Source organism: Myodes glareolus, chromosome 9, assembly GCF_982192425.1.
Source record: "Myodes glareolus chromosome 9, mMyoGla1.1, whole genome shotgun sequence".
NCBI classification, from domain to species: Eukaryota; Metazoa; Chordata; class Mammalia; order Rodentia; family Cricetidae; genus Myodes; species Myodes glareolus.
In genome coordinates this window covers 69,008,191-69,032,606 of record NC_142034.1, presented here as the reverse complement: position 1 = coordinate 69,032,606, position 24,416 = coordinate 69,008,191, and the positions used below count along the sequence as shown (strand labels likewise).

Genomic DNA, 24,416 nt, shown 5'->3' with positions numbered 1-24,416 from the left:
GGGAAGTTATATTTCTATTGTATATTCTCAAAGGACTCCTCCCCACTTGGCGCTTTGAGCTATAAAAGTATTCTCTTGGGTTCCAGTGATTAGGGAATTTCTGCCCAGCAATGGGTAAATAGGAGGCTGGTTCCTTTAAAAAACAAAACAAAACAAAAACCTAAAAAACTATTCTGGCAAGGGACTCACAGCTTTCCAGTTGCATGATACATGTCTGTACGTCCATCGGGAAGTTCTTCAGGTCCATGGGGCAGGCCAGCGTCAAGGTGATTCTGAAAAGAGAAGGGACTGGGCTGATGTGGGGACCACACTCAGGGAGTCTGTGCCTCCATGCTTTTGCCAGTTGAAATCATTGTTTTAGGGTGGGGACCGGAGACCTGAGGACCAGTGCTTAGAGAATAAGTGTGTGCACATTTCCAAATTCCCGGGATGGCAGAGGAGGCTTGGTGATGGAAAGGCGGTGGCCAAAGTCAGAGAGACTTCTGGGTTTCTCTGAAACTTTCTTGGCTGCTAGAGACCACTTTTTTTTTTTAGCAGATTGTTGGGGTGCCAGGTGCTGCCCTATGCCAGTTCTTCCTTCAGGGTTTCCATTGCGACCCCAGCCCCAGGTGCTCCTACGCTTCAGCAGTAAGTGCTGTACATAGCTCTTGGCTGCTTCCAGCCACAGACTGGGCCCGCCAAAAGTGAGTCCAGAGTCCCCCTACCCCCACTGCTGACTGTTCCCACACAGCTGACTCACATCTGTGGGTACAGGCAGGGGCAGGTGGAGAGCAGTGGGCCAGTTATTTATTTTGGGGGTGTTCAACCCTTATAAAAGCTGCAGCCCCAGAGCCAGAGAGAGCCCTCTGTGATATCCCAGGCGGGTAACTGAGTCCTGGCGGAGCTGATTCTGGGATTGGCAGACATAACTCCCTGCTGTCCTGAGGTCAGCCTTACTTCTTTGAGGTACCCGGATAGAGATGTCTCCACAGAACATAGCCGCTACCACCGCAGCTCCACACCTAGCCCTTTGTGAACGTCCCTTCCAGCTCACACCTCAGGTGTGTGGATGTCCTCCAAGAACTTTTTTTTTTTTAAAAAAAAGCAGGAGATGAATGGGTAGAAAGAGGGAGGAGAAGGGATGCAGGGAAGGGGCGGGAGGAGTGGAGAGAAAATGAGCGAGACCCATTTCTGAAGATAAAAGCTCCGAAGCGGGGCAGCTGTCAGACCGGGTTAATTTCCAGATGCTGCATGACCTTGGGACCATTGCTTTCTGCTGACCTGTCCTTCTGTCAGGTTGCACCGGGACTCTGCTTCCCAGAGACATGAAACTGTCCTGGCAGCAGAGACTTCCAGGCAGAGGTGACCCTCCCTCCAGCAACCCACGGGGGCTTGGTGGCTGACTCCAAGACCCGTGTCATTCTTCGTCTAAATGTGGCCGGTAGGGTGAAGTCAATCCGCAGAGTGGTGAGGGTTCTGAGACTGTGGGGGTACTGAGCCCAGTCCCCTCTGAGGGTCAGGATCAGCCCAGCCCCTGCTCTTTCCATCCTGCCTCATCCGGGATATTTAAGGCTCCTCTCTGAATGGGAGATGAGACTTCTCTCCCACCGAGGAACTGAAGGTAGAAGGGATGGTCACTTAGCTCTCTGAAGTGCCTTTAACTCAGAACACATTTCTTCATTATCACGTATTGATGGGCAGACATTAAGTGGTGGCCCATGGCCATTCTGATTCTCGAGAAGTCTTGGGACCCAAGTGGAAAGCTGTGGCTCTCTTAATTCTCCAGAGGGCAGGGACCCACACTAGTACCCCATCAGAACTTACTTTCTGACAGGAGCCGTGAAAACTTGGGAAGGTTTTCCAAGTTTCCACATTCGTACTTTCTCTGATGTATATAATGGGATCATCAAACCTAACTCACGAGTTATATAATGATGTCATACATAAGCAGAGCTCTGCGTGGTACGTTCTCCAAGATGCCAGTGCGTGAGCGTGAGCCCATTTTTCCATTTGCATTGTCCATTGTCCCTGTGCCCTGGGAGAGGAAAGTAGGGACTAGAGGTACGTGTGTGTATGTGTGTGTGTGTGTGTGTGTGTGTGTGTGTGTGTGTGTGTGTGTATGTGTGTGCGTGTGTGTGTATGTGTATGTAGGGGAGAGGGAGCTGGTGTCACAGGACACTCTGAAAGTTTAGCACCTAACTAATGTCTATAGGCTACAGGCACGGGGAGGTGTCCTGTCTTCCAAGGTTTAATACAAGGCAAGTGGGATTTAAGGCAGGGAGGCAGCAACCCTGGCTCATTCTCGTGGACCGTGCCATTCCCTGGTGGTCCCATTTACCGCCAAGCTGCTGTGTCTTGGCAAGCTTTGTTCCTTAGACTTGCTACCGATCATGTCTGAGAAGTCTATTTTGCCTTTTTGTTGAAACGCAGGGTGACTTAAACGCCACCTTCCCTCACAAGCCTTTGTCCCACCCTCCCTCCGTGCTTTTTGCTGGCTCTAGAACTCACCTGATGCTGTAGAGCACATTGCCATTCCGGGAGATTCTCAGTAATTTGTTGTCAGTGGTGATCTCGTGGAAGTGGGCTCCCTTTTCGTTGGCAAAGAACAGGTCAGGCTTCCAGATGGAATCCAACATGGACGGGTCAAGGTCCAGGGAGTCATCGGGGTACTCATTGTAGGCCAGACGGGGGTCATTCCACTGCTGCCTCAGGAAGATGTTGACCCTGTAGTCCTTCAAACCCAAGACAGCAGTGGGGGTGGGGTTAGGTTCTGGGTGCCAACTCTCAGAGGACTTGGGTGTTTATGACTCATGGACTCCAAAACCTATCCGGGAAGAGGCTGAGTGTGACTGCCTCCCCTGGTTTACCTGGGCATCAGGGGACCAGCAATTACTCCTTTCTGTCCTCAGCTAAGTATACATAAGTCTGAACTTTAGAACAACCTTTTTATTTTGAAGGAATTTTAGCCAGACATGGTGGCTCATGCCTGTAATTTCAGTACAGGAGGTTGAGGCAGCAGTGCTGCCATGATTTGAGGCCAACATGGGTTACATAGCAGATACTGGGTCAGGACTGCAGAACATGATTCTGTCTTAAAACAACAAACAAACAAACAAACCAAGAATCAAAAAAATTAAAAAATAAATTTCCAAGACTAATGTAATAGGTCTGTTTTCTTTTTCTTTAAAATCAAAATCAAATCTCCTTCCACCATATGGGTCCAGAGGATTGGACTCAGGTCACCAGGCTTGATGGTGAGCACCTTCACCTGCTGAGCCTTCTCCCCAGTTCCCTGCTTTTAGCTTCCTGTTAACATATTGTTATATTTACTTTCTATTTTTTTGTTTTGTTTTTTTTTTGAGACAGGGCTTCCCTGTGTAGCCTTGGCTGTCCTGGAACTCTTTCTGTAAACCAGGCTGGCCTTGAACTCTAGAGATCCATTTGTCTCTGCCTCCTGAGTGCTGGGATTCAAGGTGTGTGTTGACACATCCAGTTTACTCCTCCACAAATAAGTGTAAAGTGTAGAAAGAGAAGTTCAAGGTCAATCATAGCTGTGGAGTTTGAGGGCATGCTGGGATACAGGAGACTCATGCAGCCAAGGCAGGTCCAGCCGAAGTTTTCTTCAATTGTTTTCACCAATCATGGAGTTTAGTTTTGTTCACACTTGGAAAAGCTGGCAGGACTCTGGGCAGATGTAGGTAGGGAATATTCCATTAAAAAAGTATTTCAGTAGTAAGTCTTTTAGGGGCTGGAGAGATGACTCAGTGATTAAGAGCACTGACTCCTCTTTTAGAGGACTCAGGTTCAATTCCCAATACCCACATGACAATCACAACCACCTGTGACTTCAGCTTCAGGGCGACCTGACACCCTCTTTTGACCTCTACCAGCACTGCACACACCCACTCATACACAAACATATAAAGACAAAGTAAGTCTTAAAAAAAGGAAAGCTTTGAAGCCTGTCCTGGAACTAGCTCTTGTAGACCAGTCTGGCCTCGAACTCACAGAGATCTGCCTGCTTCTGCCTCCCGAGTGCTGGGATTAAAGGTGTGCGCCACCACCACCTGGCTTAAGGAAAGTGCTTTAATTTTGATGAAAAGGTACTGTAAACTTGGGGTCCATGAGTGTAGTGGCACTGTAAATAGAATTTGGGGTGCATTTCTGCTTCCCAAGGCAGAAGGGCAGAGCGTCAGTGTTGAGCTACCCAAAGGGTATCACTCTCCGAAAGATTAATGACCCCAAGTCTGACTTTTGGTGCCAACCTTCAAGAAATAGTACACACACACACACACACACACACACACACACACCCCACACCCACATCCGTGTAAATATCTCCACACCCATGCACCCAACCACTCACCCACACATACATCCACACCCATGCACACTCATGTGTGTGCACACACATACACCTCCACACACCCTTACTTGTCTGCATACATACACCCCCACACATGCACATCCCTCATACCCATGCACCCACCCACTCACCCACCCATACACCCACACCCATATTTGTGCTTGAGTGTGCACACACACACACACACACATTCGAGATAACACCCTTTCTCCGAGGGTGCCCGAAAAGTGAGGCCACACTGTCTTTTCTTTTGGAGAGCTGCTTCTGAGCCCTCATCAGTCTTGATCGGTCACTAGTGGGGATGAGTGAGATCTTCCCACGCTCACTTCACCCCTGTCTACCGCTTCCCGTGTGCTCCATTCTGGTGGAAATATCGATAGCTTCATAAAACATTCTAAAGTGTTTTATAGGATTTTCCTATAATTTAATTGCAGTGTGCCCCTCAAGCCCCATAGAAGGTGACATTTGGTCTCATAATCTCAGGTCTTATGAGTCCCATGATGAGGACTAGGCCTGGATATTGTTTAAAAAGCCCCGTTCCAGGGAATCTGACACCCTCTTCTAGTCTGCACGGGCACTGCATGAACAGAAATACATGAGGTGAAAAACCCATACATATCAATAAAAATAAATAAATAAAAATAAAAAATTTCAATTATATTTGTTTAATCTCAGTCTCTCTCTCTCTCTCTCCGTGTGTGTGTGTGTGTGTGTGTGTGTGTGTGTGTGTGCGTGTGTGTGTATGTGTGTGTGCACGCACAAGCATATGAGTGAAGATGTGGAGGTCAGAGGGCAACTTCCAGAGGCACATTCTTTCCTTCCATTATGTAGGACTCTGGTCTCAATCTCAGGTTGTCAGGCTTAGTGGCAAGTACCTCTACCTACTGAGCCATCTCACCAACCCTGGACGTTGGCTTTTGTTTTTCTTGCATTGTTGATGACATCTCTGAAGCTAGCCCCTCCTCTCCTTCTCCTTTGGAGCTTATGCAGAGTGTGTTATGATGGGTTCTGGGAACGTCACCTGGGAGTAAACAGACTATGAATGGTTGGGTAGAAAAAGCCTCCAGTCCCCAAATCCCAGTCATGCTTTTGATGTTCCTGCTAGTGACATGTCAAGGCTGGGCATGTAGCTCTGAGGAAGAAAAGGAAGTGACATTTCTTAAAATGTTTTCCATACTGCCACACACGTTTAATTCTCACGAAAGCTCTGCAAACAAACACCCAGATTCATACGACAAGGGGGAGAAATGGACTTGGAGAGGCTGAGGGATGTGTCCAAGAACAGGGTTTATGGATTGGGGAATCTAGGGCTGGGATCCTATTGGCCCAACCCTCTAGTGAACACATGATTTGGATGAGGGAAGTTGGTTCTTGCTTTGGATGCTCTGGCCCTTGTTGCCTGGCAAATTCTGTGAACTCAAGCCCCACCTCCTCTACTAGCTGGAGGCGCTAGGTACCCCCTGGCTTTCTTGCTGAGCTCCCAGGAGAATGGAATCCTCAGAAACACCCATCTGAGTGCCTCCTTCCTAAGAGTGGCTCCTCCCAAGTGTGGTTGGCAGCAATTGGAAAGGGTGATGCTGAGCTCCTGTTTCCCTGCAGCAGCTCTGCTACCCCAGCAGTCCCCTCCTACTTTCATGTCTTACTTTTCTTCTTTTTGCAGAAGTAATGCATGCAAACAAAGAGAATGGTGTATCATTTGAAAGAAGAAATAGATCCCATAGGATCTCATTATGAAATGACAAATGAGAGTCAGAGCCAGAGACTGGGGCAGACTATAGTAGGGTCCCCAATGCCTGACTTCTCTGGCCCATGGCCTCCAGTTCCTGATAGCTTCCCTGGCTTCTGAGTTCTCCCCATGACCATTGGCACTGCCTGGAATCTATTTCTTAGGCTCCCACCGTGGAGTTTTCCTCTTAGGGTTGGTAAACGGTTGGGAAGGAAGCACAGAAGGGATCAAAGTGAGTGGGTCAGTGGTTGAAAGTCAAGGGCTGTTTTGACTTCTTAGCCTTACACTTTGCTGGCTTGGTGTTTGACCTATGTGGAGTTCATATGCAAGTTCAAAACCAGAGAGGCAACAATGGAATTCTCCAACCAAGGACTTAAGGTCCCACTCTCTCAAAGGCAGTTCAAATCCCCAAAGTGGGGGACACTCAGAGGCATAGTCAGTCCAACTATCTTCAGCATCAACTCACCCTACTTTCAAGACAAGGTTCCTTGACACTCTGATTTCTGGTAACTGGACAACTTAGTTGTTTTGCTTATAAGACCAGCGAAAGACATTAACTCACCCATCCATCTTCATCCATCTGCCCTCCCATCCATCCATCCATCCATCCATCCATCCATCCATCCATCCATCCATCATCTATCCATTGTTCATCCACCCATCATCTATTCACTCATTCATTCATCCATCCATCCATCCATCCATCCATCCATCCATCCATCCATCATCTATCCACCCATCCACTCATTCATCCATCCATACTTTAAACATGTGAGGGCCTCCTATTTGTCAGTTCTAGCTGTATTTCTCCCTCTTTCCTTCCTTATGGTGTCTAATCTAACATTCTAACATCCAATGAGCTTCTTTAAATTCAGAATTGGGGAGAAATAGGAAGCACAAAATGTTTAAACAGGAAAGATCTCAGAGTTTGTGAGGATGTGTTATTGAAAAGGCGATGGGGAAGACCAGAGGTCCACTCACTGTTGTCAGAAGCAAGAGACACGACTGTGAGGGATAGACGGAGGAATAAAACTCATGCTCCTATTTTTTTATGTATAGTCCGGGCTGTCCTCAAACTCTCCATCCTCCTGCTCCAGCCTCCTGAGTGTTGGATTATAAGTGTATGTCACTATACTAGACTCATGCACCTCTTAAAAAACAATGCTTTATTACTTTTTTTGGGGTGTCTGTGTACATGTGTTGGTATGTGTGTGCACATGCTATGGCATGGGTGTTGAGGTCAGAAAACAGCTCGCTGGAGTTGGTTCTCTCCTGTTATGTACGTTCTGGAGCTCCAACTCCGTTTGTGAGTCTTTGCCTCATTTGCCTTTGCCAGCTGAGCCATCCATCTGCAGGCCCCTGTGCTCCGTTTGAAGTCTTAGCTTTCAGCTCTCAAGGAGAGAGCGGAGATTTCCTTTGCTAAACTCAAACGAATTCTTACCATGGATTGGGCTGCGTTGGATACAGACAAGCAGAAGCAGAAGCGGAGGCAGAAGGTTTTGGTTTCTGCCCTTGGTGAACTCAGATTATCCAGCACACAAGGCTGGCAGGGGTCACAAATCTCTACTCCAGGAAGCTCAGCGTGTCAGTGGTCTTAGGATGTGCTAACAAACTGTTATCACATGCAGTCCTGGAACCACAGGGGCTTGTTCCCAGCAAGGTTAGACGAGAAGGTGGCACCTGAGATGACTGTTTCAGGTTGTCTTTCTTCCCAAGGCTAGGGTCTCAGAGCAGCTCTTGCACCGAGATAAGGACAGCAGCTGCTTACGGTGTCTGCTGGGAAAGGAGCCAACAGCGCGAGAGGACAGAGGTGATGTGTGAATGTTCAGAGCAGTCATGAGGAATGGGGCCGCAGCTCCAGGGTGTTTAAGATTAGAATGAGAAGAGTCAGGAGCAGAAGGACTCTCATGTAGTAAAAACCAGCGTAGACAGAGAGCTGTGTAAGGCGGGAGCACTGACGCTTACTCAGCCTAGCATAACAAAGGCTTCCCCTTCTGAGCACCTACTGTGAGCCAGGCATTGTGTCTAATCACACCACACAACTTGGCTTTTCTTTTCTTTCTTTTCAATCTTGAGAATAATTCCGTGGCATAAGCATTTTTCAATCCGATTTAAAAAGTGTGTATGTATTGGTGTATGTGTTTATGGGTGCAGATGTGTGGTCATTTGGATAACAAACATCCCCCACAGGCTCATGTGTTTGAACACCTGGCCCCCCCACTAGGGGTGCCATCTAGGAAGGTTATGGAGCCTTTAGGAGGTGGGGCCTTGCTGGAGGAAGTATGTCACTGGGCTTTGAGGGTTTACAGCCTGACTTCACTCCCTGTTTCCTATGATGCGCGTGGATCTAATATTACCAGCCGGCTTCCTGACCTTGCCACCCTGCCTTCCCTGCTGTGATGGACTCCATACCTCAGGAATTGTGAGCCAAGATAATGTTTTCTCCCTTCTGTTGTTCTTGTCAGGTTATTTTATCACAGAAAAGAAACTAACACAGTGTGTGTTAGGTGCAACTGTGCGTGCAAGCCAGAGGACAACTGCCATGGGTTCAAGATGTGCTACCTTTGTTTATGCTGTGGGACGTCTGTTTATTGATGCAAAATGTGTTGCAATCTTTTATGTTGCATTTGTTTAACTCTCTGAAGCTGCGTTACTTTACCTGTCTAAAACACCTGATTGGTCTAACAAAAGGCTGAATGGCCAATAGTGAGGCAGGAGAGAGAAACAGGCAGGCCTGGAAGGCAGGGAGAATAAATAGGAGCAGAAGTATAGGGAAGAGAAGGAGAAACAAGAAAAGAAGGAGAGGAGGATGCCAGGGGCCAGCTACCAAGCCCCACAGCCAGTCATGGAGTAAGAAGGAAAGATAGATCTATAGAATAAAGAAAGGTAAAAAGCCCAGAGGAAAACTGTGAAAAGAAATGGGATAATTTAAGTTAAAGAAGCCGGCTAGAAACAACCAAGCTAAGACCAGGTATTCATAAGAATAAGTTTCTGTGTATTTATTTGGTAGCTGGGTGGTGAACCCCCAAAGAGTTAAAAAACAAAACAAAAATATTAAAAAACCCTCAACAACAACCATGTTGGTCCTCATGTGTTATCCACTTTTTGCTTTCTCTCTCTCTCTCTCTCTCTCTCTCTCTCTCTCTCTGTCTATCTCTCCCTCCCTCCCTCTTTCTCTCTCTCTCTCTCTCTGTCTATCTCTCCCTCCTTCCCTCTCTCTCTCTCTCTCTCTCTCTCTCTCTCTCTCTCTCTCTGTCTATCTCTCCCTCTCTCCTCTCCTCTATCCCTCTGTCTCTCTTTCTTCTACTCTTTGAAACAGGATCTCTCACTGGTTTGGCTGACCAGTGAGTCCTAGGAATTCACCTGTCTCCAGTCTCTGGCTTCTAAACTGTGTTCTGGGGACCACACTCAACTCCATGCTTGTAATGCAAATGCTCTACCAACTGAGCCATCTTCTCAGCCCTCAATCTGATTTCAAAAACAAAGAAGACTCAAGAAGGTAAGTATGCTCAAATCACATGGTTGATAAAAAAGGGTTGAGGGGGTGGAAGTGGCTGGAGTCTGATGATATAAAAGTCACACTCTTATTAAACAAGAGAAAGAAGCGTGAGGTATATGAAGTAGGATGTCCAACTGTCCCTGTTTGCAGATGATACGATTCTACACATGAAAACCCCAAGACTCCAACAAAGGTTATTGGAAGTGATAAATGAATTTAGTACCAGGATACAAAGTACCAAGGTACAAAACCAACATATAATCGGTAGCGTCTCTATGTACTAGTAGTAAATTTGCTGAGGAAAAAAAATTAGGACAGCATCCTATTCACAGTAGCCACAAAACAAAAGCCGGGAGTTGGGGCAGTAGCTCAGCAGTGGTTTGCTTAGCATGCATGAAGCTCTGGGTTCCGTTTTCAGCACCTTATAAACCAGGTGTGGTGGGAACACCTGCAACTTCAGCACCATAAAGATGGAGGCAGGCGGATGAGGAGTTCAGGGTTGGGGTTGGAGAGAGGGTTCAGCATTTCAGAACACTGGCGGCTCATGTTGAGATTCCTGGAACCTGCCCGGTGACTCCAGTTACAGGGGATCTGGTGCCCTCTTTGGACCTACTAGGACCCTGCATGCATGTGATCCCTTGACATACCTCAGGCAGACATTCACGCAGTACAATAAATTAATTAAAAATCCAAAGAATTTCAAGGTCATCTTTTACTATATAGAGAGTTTGAATACAGTCTGTGTTACATGAGACCCTGCCTCAAACAGAACACCTGCCCCCACTGCAGTTCCAGGAAAACACCTAACTAAGGGTGTGAAAGAACTCTTCAGTGAAAATCACACAACTTAAAACAAAACAAAGCAAACCAATCGGAGGATACTGAAAGGTGGAAGGACCATCCATGTTCACTGATCGAAAGGACCTTTCGGTAAAAGACTCCTACCACAAAAAACCTTCACAGAGGCAATGTAACTTTCACTGGAAAAACAGAGACATGCTTCACAAAACTAAAAAAAAAAATTCTAAGATTTATACAGAAGCACAAAGGCCCAAACAAACTCGAGTGGAAAGGACAAAGCTGGAGAGTTCATGGTACCTGGTTTCAGGACACCCCGCTGAGCAATAGTTAAAAATGGTACTCTACTGGCACAGGAACAGATGCTTAGATCGGTGAGGTAGAACACAGTGCCCGAAATAAGCACAGCATCTTCAGCCAACTGCCTTTGAAGGTGCCAGAAACAGACACTGGAGAAAAGACAGCTTCATCGACAAACAGTGCTGGGAAAAGCAGGGCATCCAGATGTAGAAGACTGAAAGTTCATTGTCTCTCTCTCTCTCACCCTGCTCAAACAAATTAGCTCAAATGTAGACCCTGAAACTTTGAAAGTACTCGAGAAAAGCACTGGGGAGCTCTGTTGAGATGGTGGCACGGACTGTGGTTTCTTGGACAACTCCAAAAGCTCAGGACAAAAAGCAAAAAAAAAAAAGGGCTTCTGCACGGCAAAGAGAACCGCCAACAGAATGAAAAGACAGCCGTGGTCTGGGAGGTAAGCACTGTTAATCGCTGAGCGACCTCTCGAGTGCCTGGAGAGCTTTAAAACTCATTGCCACTAGCTGGACGCTGGTGGCATACGCCTTGAATCCCAGCACTCGGGAGGCAGAGGCAGTCGGATCTCTGCGATTTTGAGGTCAGCCTGGTCTATAGAGCTAGTTCCAAGACAGAATCCAAAGCCACACAGAGAAACCCTATCTCGAAAAACAGCAAAACAACAACAAAACAAAACAAAACAAAAAAAAAAGAAAGAAAAGAAAAAGAAAAAAATCATGGCTATCATTTACACACACGTGTTAATGCTAGAAAGAGCTGTGGAGACTTCAGTCTCAACTACATATTACACATGGACATGGTCCAGGGAAGCTAGCAGATTTCCCAGGATGCCAAGCAATTCCATGACTAAGGCAAAGCTTACATGATATGGTGGTTAGTGTTAATTGTTATGTGGACAGAATCTAGACTCATGTGAGAGAGGGGCCTCTGGACATGCCCATGGGGTATTATCTTGATTGTGTTATTTGGGTTGGGAAGGCCTGCCCACCGTGGGTAGCACCATTCTCTGGAGAGAGCATCCTGGACTGTATAAGTGGAGAAAAGGAATAGGGCACTGCTATTGACTTCTTCTTCTGCCTAAAATGATTTATTTTTATGTGTATGTGTGTGTGTGTATCTGTATATGCACCCTGTGTGTGCAGTGCCCATAGAGTCCAGGAGAGGGCACTAGATCCCCTGGAACTGGAGTTACAGGTGGTTGTGAACTGCCATGTGGGTGCTGAGAACTGAACCTGGGTCCTCTGCAGGCCCAGTAAGTTCTCTTAAACACAGAGCCATCTCTGTAGCCCCTTTCTACTTCTTGACTGTGGCTGTATTGTGTCTAGGTGCTTCAAACTCTTCCTACCTTGGTTTCCCCACTATAACAGACTTGAAGTGTGAGCCAGAATGGCCCCTTTGTCCCTTAAGTTGCTTCTGTCCGAGTGCTGTATCATACCAATGAGAAAGTAACCAGGTCACATGGTCATCTTTCCCTTCTTTGTGTTGTGTGGTTTTGGAAGTTGTTTCACTTCTTTCCCTTCCTTGTGTTGTGTGGTTTTGGAAGTTGTCTCACTTGGTTCCAATCAGGGCAAAGCTGGGATTTGAACCCAGAAAACTAGTGCTACCCAAGCCTTTAACCAGGTTCTCTCTGAGTTCATGAACCGTCAGGGCCAAGGACGGAAAACTCCTGTCCTGGTTCTTTCAGAGCTCACTTTCTGATCTGGCTGAAGAACCTGGCCCACTGTGTCCCTTCCTCAGGTCCAGGGCTGGTGGGTGCCCCATCTTTTCCCGATGTCCCCCAGCCTTCTTGCTCGTTTCCATTCAAGAGTGTTAGAGGCACATCTCACTGTTGTGTCTTGTGCTGTTCCCACTCCACATGCCCTGTCTGAACCTCAGTCTCCTCTAGGACACCACACTGCTGGGCGCCTTCCCAGTTGGATGTCATGCACTCAGAGTTATCTTTGCTGTCAAGAACCAAAAGGGAGGTTTGGATAAGGAACTGAGGATCCTTGCTTGTCTTTATGGCATCAAGAAATCCCAGTATGACTTCAAAAATTGTATATAAATACTGACAGCATCTACTTTGATTGGATGTTGAATATTTGTTAGAACTTTAGATGAATTGTGTCTCTAAACTTTTTGTCATCCAGGCAAATGGGTCCCATGATACCCACTTCACAGGGAGGAATCAGATTCCCTGGATTAAAGCAGAAGTCAAGCTCTTATCTATCTTTGAAAAATACTTATTTGTGTGTGTGTGTCTACATGTGTGTGAGCAGATGTGTGAGCTACAGCACATGAGCCACAACACACATGTGGATACCACAGGACAACTTGGGAGTTGGTTCTCTCTTTCTACCACATGAGTTCAGGAGGGTGACCTTAGGCTGTCAGGCTTGTCTGCAGGTACCTTGAGCCTTCTCACTGTCCTGAGGTCAGGTTCTTACTTGACGACACACAGTTGCTAAGCACTAGGCTGTATATATGGGGCCCAAGACTCTGGCTTTCAGTTCCACACTATTTTGATAAATGTATAATGTACTTTGATTTATTTTTCGTAAAAGTAAAACTGCCAGGCCTGGTGGCACACACTTTTAAACTGAGCATTTGGGCTACATGGTAAGACTTTTGTCTCAAAAATATTTTTTACTGGTTTTTATTTATTTATTTTTTTGTGGCAAGGTTTCTCTCTGTAGCCTTGGCTATTCCTAAAACTTACCCTGTAGACTAGCCTGGCCTCCCACTTACAGAGATCTACCTGCCTTTGCTCCCAAATGCTGGAACTAAAGTCATGCACTACCACTGGCTGTCTCCAAAACATTTTTTCAAACCAAAAAGTTCCATCTACTTTATCTTAAATCTATTTTCAATATTGATTATTATATTAAAAGCATTTAAAGGTGTTTTAAAATTAAATATTTGCTATTTAAATATTAGCTATTCTGTTCAATATTTTAAAATGTTACTCAATATGAAATGAATGTTATTTTTTTTTTTAAATTCTCTGTCAGACATGAAGGAGGGAGTAGAGTAGGCAGGGTCTTTCAGGACCCCATTGAGCCGTGCCATATGCTGGGTCACCATGCACATAGTCAATGTCAGGAGGACTCTGGCTTGGGAGATTGACAATATGGGTTGATGCTATGGGATTTGTGCTGGCTGTTGAAGGGTTGTTAACCTTGAAAGACAGCCCATGATGGTGAGATGGGCCACTGATTCTCTTGAAAAGGAAATCACAAAGAAGGCTGAATGGAGGCGGGGAAGGTTGCTCAGTAGGTAGGGTACTTGTGTCACAAGCGTGAAGACTTGAATTTGGATCCCCAGAATCCATGTAAAAGCCAGGTACTCGGTATACATCTATAGCCTTAAGACTAGCAGGGTAGAGACAGAAAGATTCTGGGGACTCACTGGCCAACAAGGCTAATTCTAATGGTAAGTTATAGGGTCAGTGAGAGACCCTATCTCAAAAAAAGAAAAAGAAAAAAGAAAGAAAGAAGAAAGATAGATAGATAGATAGAGGAGCGGAACAGAGGATGATTCCTGGTGCCTGGTCACCTGTGTTGACCTCTGGACTTCACAGGCGCTCATATCAGTGAGCACCCGTGTGGGTGCCACTGCCCATTCCCCAAAGGCAGAATAGAAGTGACCAGCATTCTTCTCTCCCATGAAGAAGGACCAAGACATATTTGTTTTTGTAAAGAGGAACCCTGAAATTAAGCAGGGTGAGAGATTAGAGTCTTGAGAGCCAAGGAAACTCAGGATGACAATCTAGAGAGCAACAATGACCTGCTCCGTGACCTTGGCTTCCCAGCCAGGATTAGCTTGGAGCCAGGAGGAAGCCAGGGTGTGGGGCAATGGTCAATAGATCTCTAGAAGCAGCTCCTAGCCACAGGGAAGTCCCACAGTCCTCAGCTTTGAGGCTGGTTTAGGGAACTACTGGAGTCCCATGGAGTACAGCCTTGGGGGAGGAGCTCCTATAGTGTTTGCCTCACTCCCTTGGGCTTGAGTTGCTATGCTTCAGCATCATCTTGAAAGCCACCATCTTGAAAGTGGAGCCACTACTTCGGTGTGCCCTCCACCTCAACAGCACCTCTCCATTCCCAAGGCTCCACCAGCATCCTGCCTTGCTCACACAGATGATGCCCGCCAGGCCCAAGAGGATAACTGTGACCCTGGAATCCAAGCCTATATGGTGCTGTGCTTTCCAATGGACAGGCGGTCCAGTCCAGCACTAACACCAGCCCAAGACTATGAAACCTGTATATCCAAGGTCTGAGGTCTGACTCAGCTAGCTGCTCCCACCCACAACAGAGCTCCACAGCAATGCCCCCAATCATGAGGAACCCAGGCCCCTGAAGAACTCACTAATCTCAGCTGTTTGTGTTGTTTTGAGACAAAATAATGTAGATCAGGCTTGACTCCACCTGGTTGTGTAGCTGAGAATAACCACGGACTTCTGGTTTTCTGCTCCCGCCCCTGCACGCTGGGGTACCACCATATCTGGTTTATGGGGTACTGGAGATGGAAGCCAGAGCTTGAGACACTTCATCAACTGAGTCTCAGTTGAGTTGCTATTGAGGGAATCATATTAGTGAGGTGCCCCAGAACCAAAGCCTAAGCACCCTAGATAACCGAAACCCAGTACTTTCTGTGGGCAAAGTCTCTACACAAGCTTTTCCACAGAGCTGGAAGATATAGCTGTCCCACAAGATGCTCCAACACTGATGCAAAGACTGAAGAAACAGCCTGAGCAAGGAATCAGGGCAGTTCTTGAGGAATGCCACTAAACACAATGAGGCTCTAATTACTGCCACAAAATAAAAGGAAATCAATGAAATGCCTGAAAAAGGAATGCAAAACAATGACCACGGGGAAATGTGGTGGTGTGAGAAAGAATGTAAATAGGTAATGTGACCAACTCAGGAAAAGAACTTTGTACCTGGGAAATGGTACGAGAAATCTGCAGAGAAAAATCAGTCACGAAGAAAGAACTCGACGCAGCCTTTGCTTTGAAAGATTGCATCAATAAGATGACGATGTAACTGAATCAGCAGCAGACCCAATGTACCAGAACTAAGAAAAGAGAAAAAGAGGAATGACAGAACTTATGGGACAGAGTTAGTGAACAGAAATTCGCATTGTGGGAATTCTGGGAGGAGGAGAGCCGCAGGAAGGCTGTCCAGTAGAACACAGCTGAAGCTCACCAGATCTTGGGAGAGATGTGGACGTCCAGATCCACGAAGCTCAGAAGTCTCTAAGTAGCAGGCTGGGGACATGGCTCTGAAGTTAAGAGTGCGCACTGCCCTCCCAGAGGACCGGAGTTTGGTTCCCAGCACCCTCATCAGGTACCATACTTGCAGGCATGTGCACAGACCCACACAAAGACAGGCACGCAGGCACATAAAATACACATATTTCTGGGAGGGAGGCAGAGAGATGGCATGGAGGTGAGAGCTCACGCCTTTGATCCCAGCACTCAGGAGGCAGAGGTAGGTGGACCTCTGTGAGTATAAGACCAACCTGGTTTACATATATATCTTCCAATTCTGTTGCTGACTTATTAGGGCTCTGTCTCAAAAAATTCGGATAAAACAGTAGCAAAGAAGCATTAAGTACCATAGAAGGATATCCCCATTAAACTAAGCGCAGATTTTGATGATACATTCAGAGTAGAAAAGAAGGCCACTCTCTTGAGAGTCAGACTAATAACTGAGATGCATATGAACAGATTCAGTGAGGCCTAGCCTCAGCCATAGCCACCTGTGGGTACTCTCCATATTTGTATACAGGAATTTGTTTTCTTGAGACAGGGTCTCCTGTAGTCCAGGCTGGCCTCAAACTCACTACATAGCTGAGGGTGACCTTGAACTATTGATCCTCCTGCCTCCACCTCCAGAGTGCCGGCTGAGCACATAACGTGTCTGAGTTTATGTGGTGCAGGGGATTGAATTCAAGGTTTCACGCATGCCAGGAAAACCCTCTACAAACTGAGCTACACTCCCAGCCCCTTAGGAACGTGTTTTAATTTCGTAAGTAGAACCCAGATGCATCTCATTTCCAGGATGATTTTGTAGACATGTTGGGATGATTCTGTAGTACAAGAAAAGGAAGGTTGTGGAGTAGGGATTTAGCAGTTAATGATGCTGCATCATCTGAGGGTCAGGATCTTCATGTCCCAGTGGAAACTGACTTACATATGTTTGCAATGAAGATATGTGTGTACATGTGCACACATGTGCTTGCTTGTGCATGTATACCTCTGAACCCACACATGAGGAGGCACGAGGTTGGCATCTAGTGTCTTTCTTGGTTGTTCTCTACCTGATTTTTTTTGAGACAGTGGCTCTCCTGGGATCCAGAGCTTCCCAACTATCTGGTCAACAACTCCCAGGGATCCTCCTATGCTCACCTACACAGCACAGGGATTATAGTTAAGTTATGCCCATCTTTTTATGTGGATGCTGGGGATTGGAACTCAAGTCAGCATGCTGTACAGCCAGCATCTTATCTACTTTATTTTAAAATTTTATTTACTCATTTTTATGTATATGTGCATGTGCTTGCATGAGTTTACGTGCATCACGTGTGAGCCTTGCATCCACAGAGGCCAGAAAAAGGTATAGGATTCCCTGGAAATGGAGTTGCAGGCAGTTGTGAGCTGCCATGTGAGTGTTCAGAACCCGGGTCCTCTGGAAGAGCAGCCAGTGCTTTTAACCACTGAGCCATCCCTCCTTGTCACTGGAAAAGGGATACTGGGTGGTCAGGCAAGAGGCATTTTAGAACTGTTTTTTTGGGCATCCTACCATGTGGGCAGTGGTGGCAAGGGAGTCCCTTTGTGAGCATGTGAACAAGGCCCATTGTCTTTATGAGCACACAAGCAAGCTGCATTGTAAATAGGAGTAGCTTGGCAGTCTGGTCTCTCTATTCCAGTTTCTCTTGGATTATATGACTGAGTCAACTCTCCCTCTCTGATGGAGAGCTATGCTCTGGGCTGTCCCAAACTCCTGGCTATGGTATCCTCTTCCGTGGTAAACTGAGGGCAGTTATGAGAAAATGCTTCCAATATTGCCCAAAGCCTCATTTTTCTGCCTGTTGCAGAATCAAATGGCTTCTGCTATTTCCTTGTTATCGGTGGAGTATTGAGCACTTCTATAAACACAAAGGATGCACCATGTTTCAAAAACATTGGAAAGATGTCAGTTGTTTCCATGTGAAGTCCCATGAACTCAACGCCATCCTAGTTAGAGCTGGAAGAGATTTTTTATAGGCTTCAAAATGTTGACTGAAGTCCCCTGGGATGAACGTGAACTCCACGAAAGCATGCTGTGTGTGTTCAATGCTATCACAGTGAAACCCAATAATTTATACGACCAATGTGCAGCAATAACCTTCACACACACACACACACACACACACACACACACACACACACACACACTCACACCCCAGAATAATACAGAGAGAAGCTCTGCCCTTGGGTCCTGGAGTCCATCATGGTGACACCCTCAAACGGAGGTCTTGGGTACAGTGAGGGAGAAAGTTATCAATGATGTGCTGTAGTGAGTCTTGCAGAAAATGCTGGAACATGGAGACAAGGTATATGAGCAGGTGTTTTTACACCTTCAACTGAGAAATGTCAGCGAGCGACTCCAGGACACTGAGCACTCGGAATTAAAGATGCGGGTGGATTTGGACTGTAATTTCTGTGTTGGCACAGCGGTCCCAGATACTTCACACTTCTATGCGACCTGGGGATATTTTTTTTTCCTGGCATTGACACTGACTGAAGCTCTCAGGTTCATTGACTGAAAGAGTTCTCTTCTCACAGGACTCAGCGACAGCCCCACCAAGGACTCCATGAATGTCAAGGCCCATATCCACATGATGCTAGCGGGGCTTAGAGAGCTACAAGGCCTGCAGAATTTCCCAGAGCCATCTCCCCACAGACTGTTTCTCCCCATCCTCCAATATGGAAGAGCCAGAATTCCCTGGAGTCACATAGCCCTTCTTCCCCTAACACTCCCTGATTGATGAAGTGCCCTAGAGACCAAAGTCACTGGAAGACCCATCCACTCTATAGAACCTCTCAGACACTCTAGAGGTCTTGCCTCCAACTTTTATTTCCCACCTGACTATACTTTGCCCTGTTTTGTCACCTTGTGAACCCTGACCCCCCCACACTTTAAATCCTTTTCCTAGATATTTGTATCTGTATCCTTTGCACTATCGGAAAGAATGGACTGATAAAAAAATAAAGTGTATATGAAAGTAAGAGGACTCCGCCAGACACAAGTACAGAGTTTTACAGTGATCTCAGATGTGTTATTGGTAGGTTCAGGAGAAGGAAATGGATGAAGATTTGTGGCTAGGAACTGTATAGATAGAATTCAATTTCTGAGAAAGACAGTATTTCAAATTAGTGGAAAAAGACATTGCTTGATGTGGTGCTGCACACCTTTAATCCCAGCACTGGGGAAGTCTGAGGCAGGGGGATCTCTGTGAGTTCAAAGACAGACTGGTCTACATAGTGAGTTCCAGGCCAGTGATGACTGCATAGTGAGACTCTATGTCCAAACCTAAACCCAAATCAAACAAAACAGTGGCTACTTTAAAAATGGTGTTAGGAAAAAAATGGTGTTGGAACAACTTATGGAGATTTATGCTTGTAATCCTAGCACTTTTGAAGTGGAGGCAGGGGGATCGGGAGCATATAAGGTCATCCAAGCTATAAAAAAGAATTAGAGAGCAGCGTAGGATACATGGGACCCATCTCAAAAACAAAACAAAGCAAAACAAAAACGCTACAAAACAAAACAAAACAAAATCCACAAGACAAAACAAGCACCAAATGTGTTGAAGTACTTCTGCTCACCAGAGAAAGAGTTAAGCAATCAAGAAATAAATACTTCACAGGAAAATAAAGTGGATTAGAGTTACAGATGAAAAGGAAATCTAAGGAAATCTAAGTCACTTGATGCTGCACCAGTGTGAGGACCTGATTTTGAATCCTCAGCACTCCCATAAGAAGCCACACGTGGCCATGCATTCCTGTAACCCCAGCGCTGCTGCAGGTGAAACAGGAGCGTCCGCGGAGTTGACCGGCCAGCCTTGTTGAAAAACGGTGAACTCCAGGTTCAGTGAGAGACCTTGTCTCAAAAGGATAAGGCAGAGAGTATTAAAGGAGGATGTCCAAAGTCTTTCTCTGATCGCTGGGTATGTATGTGTGAGCACAGACACCACACACACACACACACACACACACACACACACACACACACACCTGTATATTATTCAAAATGCCCAATCAAGACACACAGCGCGGCTTCACATTTGCGAAGAACTGAGAGTGCAGATTACAAGTGACAGTGAGGTAGCATTTTGAAAATCATCTTTGGTGATGATAAAAAGCTTGATAGCATCCTGGCTGAAGGATGAAGAGAAATGATCACCACCGTGGGTGAGACTGGTGACGGAGGCTTCTCCAGAAGAAGGATGGACAATCATATTTCTCAAAATACTTTCCAAAAGTGCATCCCAGGGCTGGAGAAATGGCCCGGTGGAGAAGGTGCTTGCTGCCTAAGGACAGGGTCTTAAGTTTAGCCTCCCAGCACCCACAAAATAAGCCAGGTGGGACAACATGCATCTGCAACCTCAGTGCTGGGGGGGCGGAGACAGGAGGAGTCCTGGGGTTTGCTGGCCTGCCAGTCTAGCAGAATTGGTGAACTCCAGGGCCAGTGAGAGACTGTCCCAGAAGAACAAGGCAGGGGCTGGAAAGACAGCTCATCAAGTCTGCATAAGCTTGATGGCCTATGTTCAATTCCTGGATCCCATGTAGAGGTGGAAAGAGAGAATCCACTCTTGAAAACTGTCCTTTGACTGTTACCTGCACAACATGGTGTGGATGCTCTCTCTCTCTCTCTCTCTCTCTCTCTCTCTCTCTCTCTCTCTCTTTCTCTTTCTCTTCTCTCTCTCTCTCTCTCTCTCTCTCTCTCTCTCTCTCACACACACACACACACATTCACTAAATAAATAATGTAATGAAGTTTCCTAAAAGAGGAGAGACACTGGGCCCCTCCCTTTTATTCCCTCCCTCCCTTCCTCCCTCTGCAAAGGGAAGAAGGCCTGAGAGGATGCCATAGAAAAGAGCTCTATCTACAATCCAGGAAGCCTGTCTCCCTGGTAACCAACCCTGGTAGCACCTTGAACTTGGACTCTAGTCTCCAGAATTGAGACAAAGTCAATTGCCAGTGTTTGGGCAGCCTACTTGGTGACGTTTTGCTGAGGAGTACAGCCGTGCTCAGCCTTGCAACACATCACATCTCCCTGGCTACAGATGTTGATATGGAAACAGAGTGATGAACTGGTACCTGAGGACTGGAGCCCTGGAGAGCCCTCTACTTCCCAGCAGCCTCTGGATGAGGGAGAAACGAACCTTTGTGGTTGGAAGACACATTTGTTGGCATTCTCATCCTATGGAAGTCTAGCCTACAAGAAGTCAAACAGAATCAGAGCCCTAGAGCTTAAAGTCACACTTTGCACACTCAGGGCCTTAAATGGGGGAGGAGAGAACACAGGGAAGAGACCAGGGCAACAAACAAACATAAGCAGAAATGTATCTCCTTGAGCTTCTGGGTTGGAGTCCTTGACTGATACCTCAGTGGTTAATGACGCCTTGTACTTCTGAGGCAGTCAGAGAAGGCTCACACGTCTCGTGCTCAGTGTGAGCCTGTGCCCCACTGGCAGAGACAGGTGCACGGCGGGAGCCGCTGTGTAGAGGTGCTTCACGGTGGCAGAGGATCCTCGTTTCCTTTCTGTGCTGAGAAAACCCTCTGACCATATCAGCTTAGGGGAGGAAAGGGTTAACTTCAGCTTAGACTGCCAGTTCACATTGAGGGAAATCAGGGCAGGGACTCAAGGCAGGAACTTAAAACATAAACTCATGGAGCATGCTGCTAACTTTTGACACAGCTAACTGAGGTCATAATACATTGTTTCTTTTCATGTATGCATGTGAGCCCCGTGCACACATACCACAGTCATGTCCCTCATGGGCACGTCTCTTTGATGTTACTTGTCTGTTTTCAGAATGGTACACACACGCACGCAAGCATGTGTGCTAATCCCACAGCCCACACATGTACACAAATACTGCCCAGGAACATAGGTGTTGCACTACACACATGCAGCCTCATGTGCACACGTGTATGGGAAAGCCAGTTGCTTCCTGCTGGGTTCTAGATCTAGGTCAGTGCTTCTCAAACTTCCTAAGGCTGCGACCCTTTAACACAGTTCCTAACGCTGCGGTGACCTCTAACTATAAGATTGTTTTGTTGCTGCTTCATAACTGTAATTTTGCTACTGTTAAGAACTAATATGAGTATCCAATACACAGGACATGTATGTGACTCTAAAGGGGTTGCAACCTACAGGTTGAGAACCTCTGGTTTAGACATTTCTCTTGTAGGCAGAGTTGCTGTCGAAGAGGTCCTCTTTCATCCTCTCATTTTTAAAATTTTTTTCCTGCTCCTGCCTTTGGAGACTGCTCTGGGAAGGTTGGTGAGGGCTAACCTTGTCAGGATGAGTAGAGACCACTGTGGCCTTTCTAACCTTCTCTGCTCTTAGGCATGTTAGCCTGGTGAATAAAGCCAGTATCCCCTTTCCCCCAGGAAAGAGGAGGGAGGAGGAGGGAGGGGAGGGAACGGGAAGCTTGGGCTGGGCTCTCTAGTGGCTTCCGGGGCTACAGTAGTCTCCTGCTGTTTTACAGAATCATCAGAGCCCGCTAACGTTCTGACACAGTGACTTCATCTGGGCTGCTCTAACCCCTTGGTGCCCAGGCAGCTCTTCCTGTGGAGCTGTGGGGATCTGTGGTCAAGAGCCCCCCATTCACTCCCTGTCACCCAGTGAGCTCCCTCTCAGCTCGGACGCCCTTAATGACATGAGACAAATAAGTCTGGAAGATTCCAAATATTTAGGAGAACATGAGCTTGGAGGTGAGAGTTGAGTTCAAATTTTACCTTGGCTACTTACTAGCTGTGTGTCTCTAGGTAAACACCCTGAGGTCTCTGACCCCGAGTTCTGCACTTATTACTGGGAGTGACCTTGCCCTCTGTGGGGTTGCTGGGAGTCTAAATGAGATAACAGAAGCAGAATGCTCTGCTCACGGTGTAGCGTACAGCAGCATCTGGGGGACTCTCGTGAACAGCTTTTGCTGCTAACACGAACTCAGGCTGACTCTGCAAACAAACCCTACAAGACTGAGAAGGACACATGCATGGGGGACATTTGTTTGGTAGGATCTAAGGCAGCGGTGCTCAACTTGTGGGTTGAGTGACCCCGTTGGAGTCATATCTGATGTCCCGTGTATCAGATAACAGTAGCAAAATTACAATTATGGAGTAGTGACAAAATGATATTATGCTTGGGGGTCACTGCAACATGAGGAACTGTGTTAAAGAGTCATAGCTTCAGGAAGGTTGAGAACCGCTGTTTAAGGGAAGGAGAAAGTCCAGGGAGAGAAGCCTCGGCTACTGCACAGAACTCCGCCTGGGTTTCTGGAACACTGTTTTGTGCCGTGTGACCTTGCCTAAGTAGCGTCAAGCTCACAGAGATTCGCCTGCCCCTGCTTCCCAAGTGCTGGGACTAAAGGTGTGCACCACCATGGTGGGAAAGTTCTATAATTTTTCTCTAGGTCTGAGATTTTAGATTTCTTTCTGTCATATGCAAAGTAAATTAAGCAAACATACACACACATATATATGTGAGTATATATATAGTTATATGTATGTATGTATGTATGTATGTGTATATATATATATATATATAGTTAGTTAGTTAGTTAGTTAATTAGGAAGATAATGAAAACATATCATAGTATTGTAGAGTGTGCACACTGGAGAGGGCCTGCTTCTGTCCTGCTTGACAGACAGTCAGCAAAGCCTGTGCCCTGTGGGTCATCCTAAGGGAAATGTATTACCAGTCCTTCATTCTGCTCTGAACACTGGTGTTTCCTTCGACTCCTGCTGTAGGCTGTCCTCAGGGCCATCGTCTACTGTTTTCCCCTTAGGTACCCTGAACTTGGGGTGTATGGTTGGGTTCCCACTTTTTGCATTTCTTTCTTTCTAGATATTTATTTGTCTGTGTGAATGTGATTGGATCCTTTCCTACAGAGCCTGCTCATTTCCATAAGCAGGCGGTCCAGCCCCTGATTTGTTTAATTACTCAACCAACTAATCTGCACATGTAGAGGTTGTAGGTTAATCTCAGGTATTGTTCCTCATTTGCAATCTACAGCTCCCCCCCCCTACCCCGCACCCCACCACCAGGGCTCACTGAGTAAGCTCTGCTGGCTGCCAGTGAGCTCCAGGGACCTGCTTGTCTCCACCTCCTCTGCACTGAGATGTGTAAGCTAAAATGTCCAGCGTTTTACGTGGGTTTTGGGGGACTGAACTCAGATCCTCATGTTTGTGTGGCAAACACTTTTACCCACTGAGTCAGATTCTCCCCAGCTCAGCCGTCTTTTGAATGCACACCACACTTTGATCATGTCAAGACAAGTTTCTTTGCCAAAGGACAGATTTTGGTCCCTTTGCCCCATGAAGAAAGAGTTCGGCGAGTTTGCAAGTCAAGGACCTGTTTGGAGAAATAGGCCCAGTGTTTGTAAACGTTGAGGACCAAGCAGCAGCTGGACTCGGGGAGCCGGGCATCTGCTCTGGCTTATTTATTTAACAGAATGATTGAGTTTCTGCAGCTGCACTGCT

The 24,416-nt window shown here is 46.6% G+C and overlaps 1 protein-coding gene across 1 annotated transcript in view; it reads right to left on the bottom strand.

Annotated features, from left to right (window-relative positions):
* The window catches only part of Glra1 (glycine receptor alpha 1), a 57,836-nt gene that overhangs the window by 19,803 nt on the left and 13,617 nt on the right, over window positions 1–24,416 (bottom strand). The window contains exons 4-5 of the mRNA XM_087909582.1: window positions 2,488–2,711; window positions 190–272 (exon numbers count right to left, since the gene is read on the bottom strand). Coding sequence (XP_087765708.1) covers window positions 190–272; window positions 2,488–2,711 — 307 coding nt within the window. The remainder of the gene's footprint in view (window positions 1–189; window positions 273–2,487; window positions 2,712–24,416) is intronic.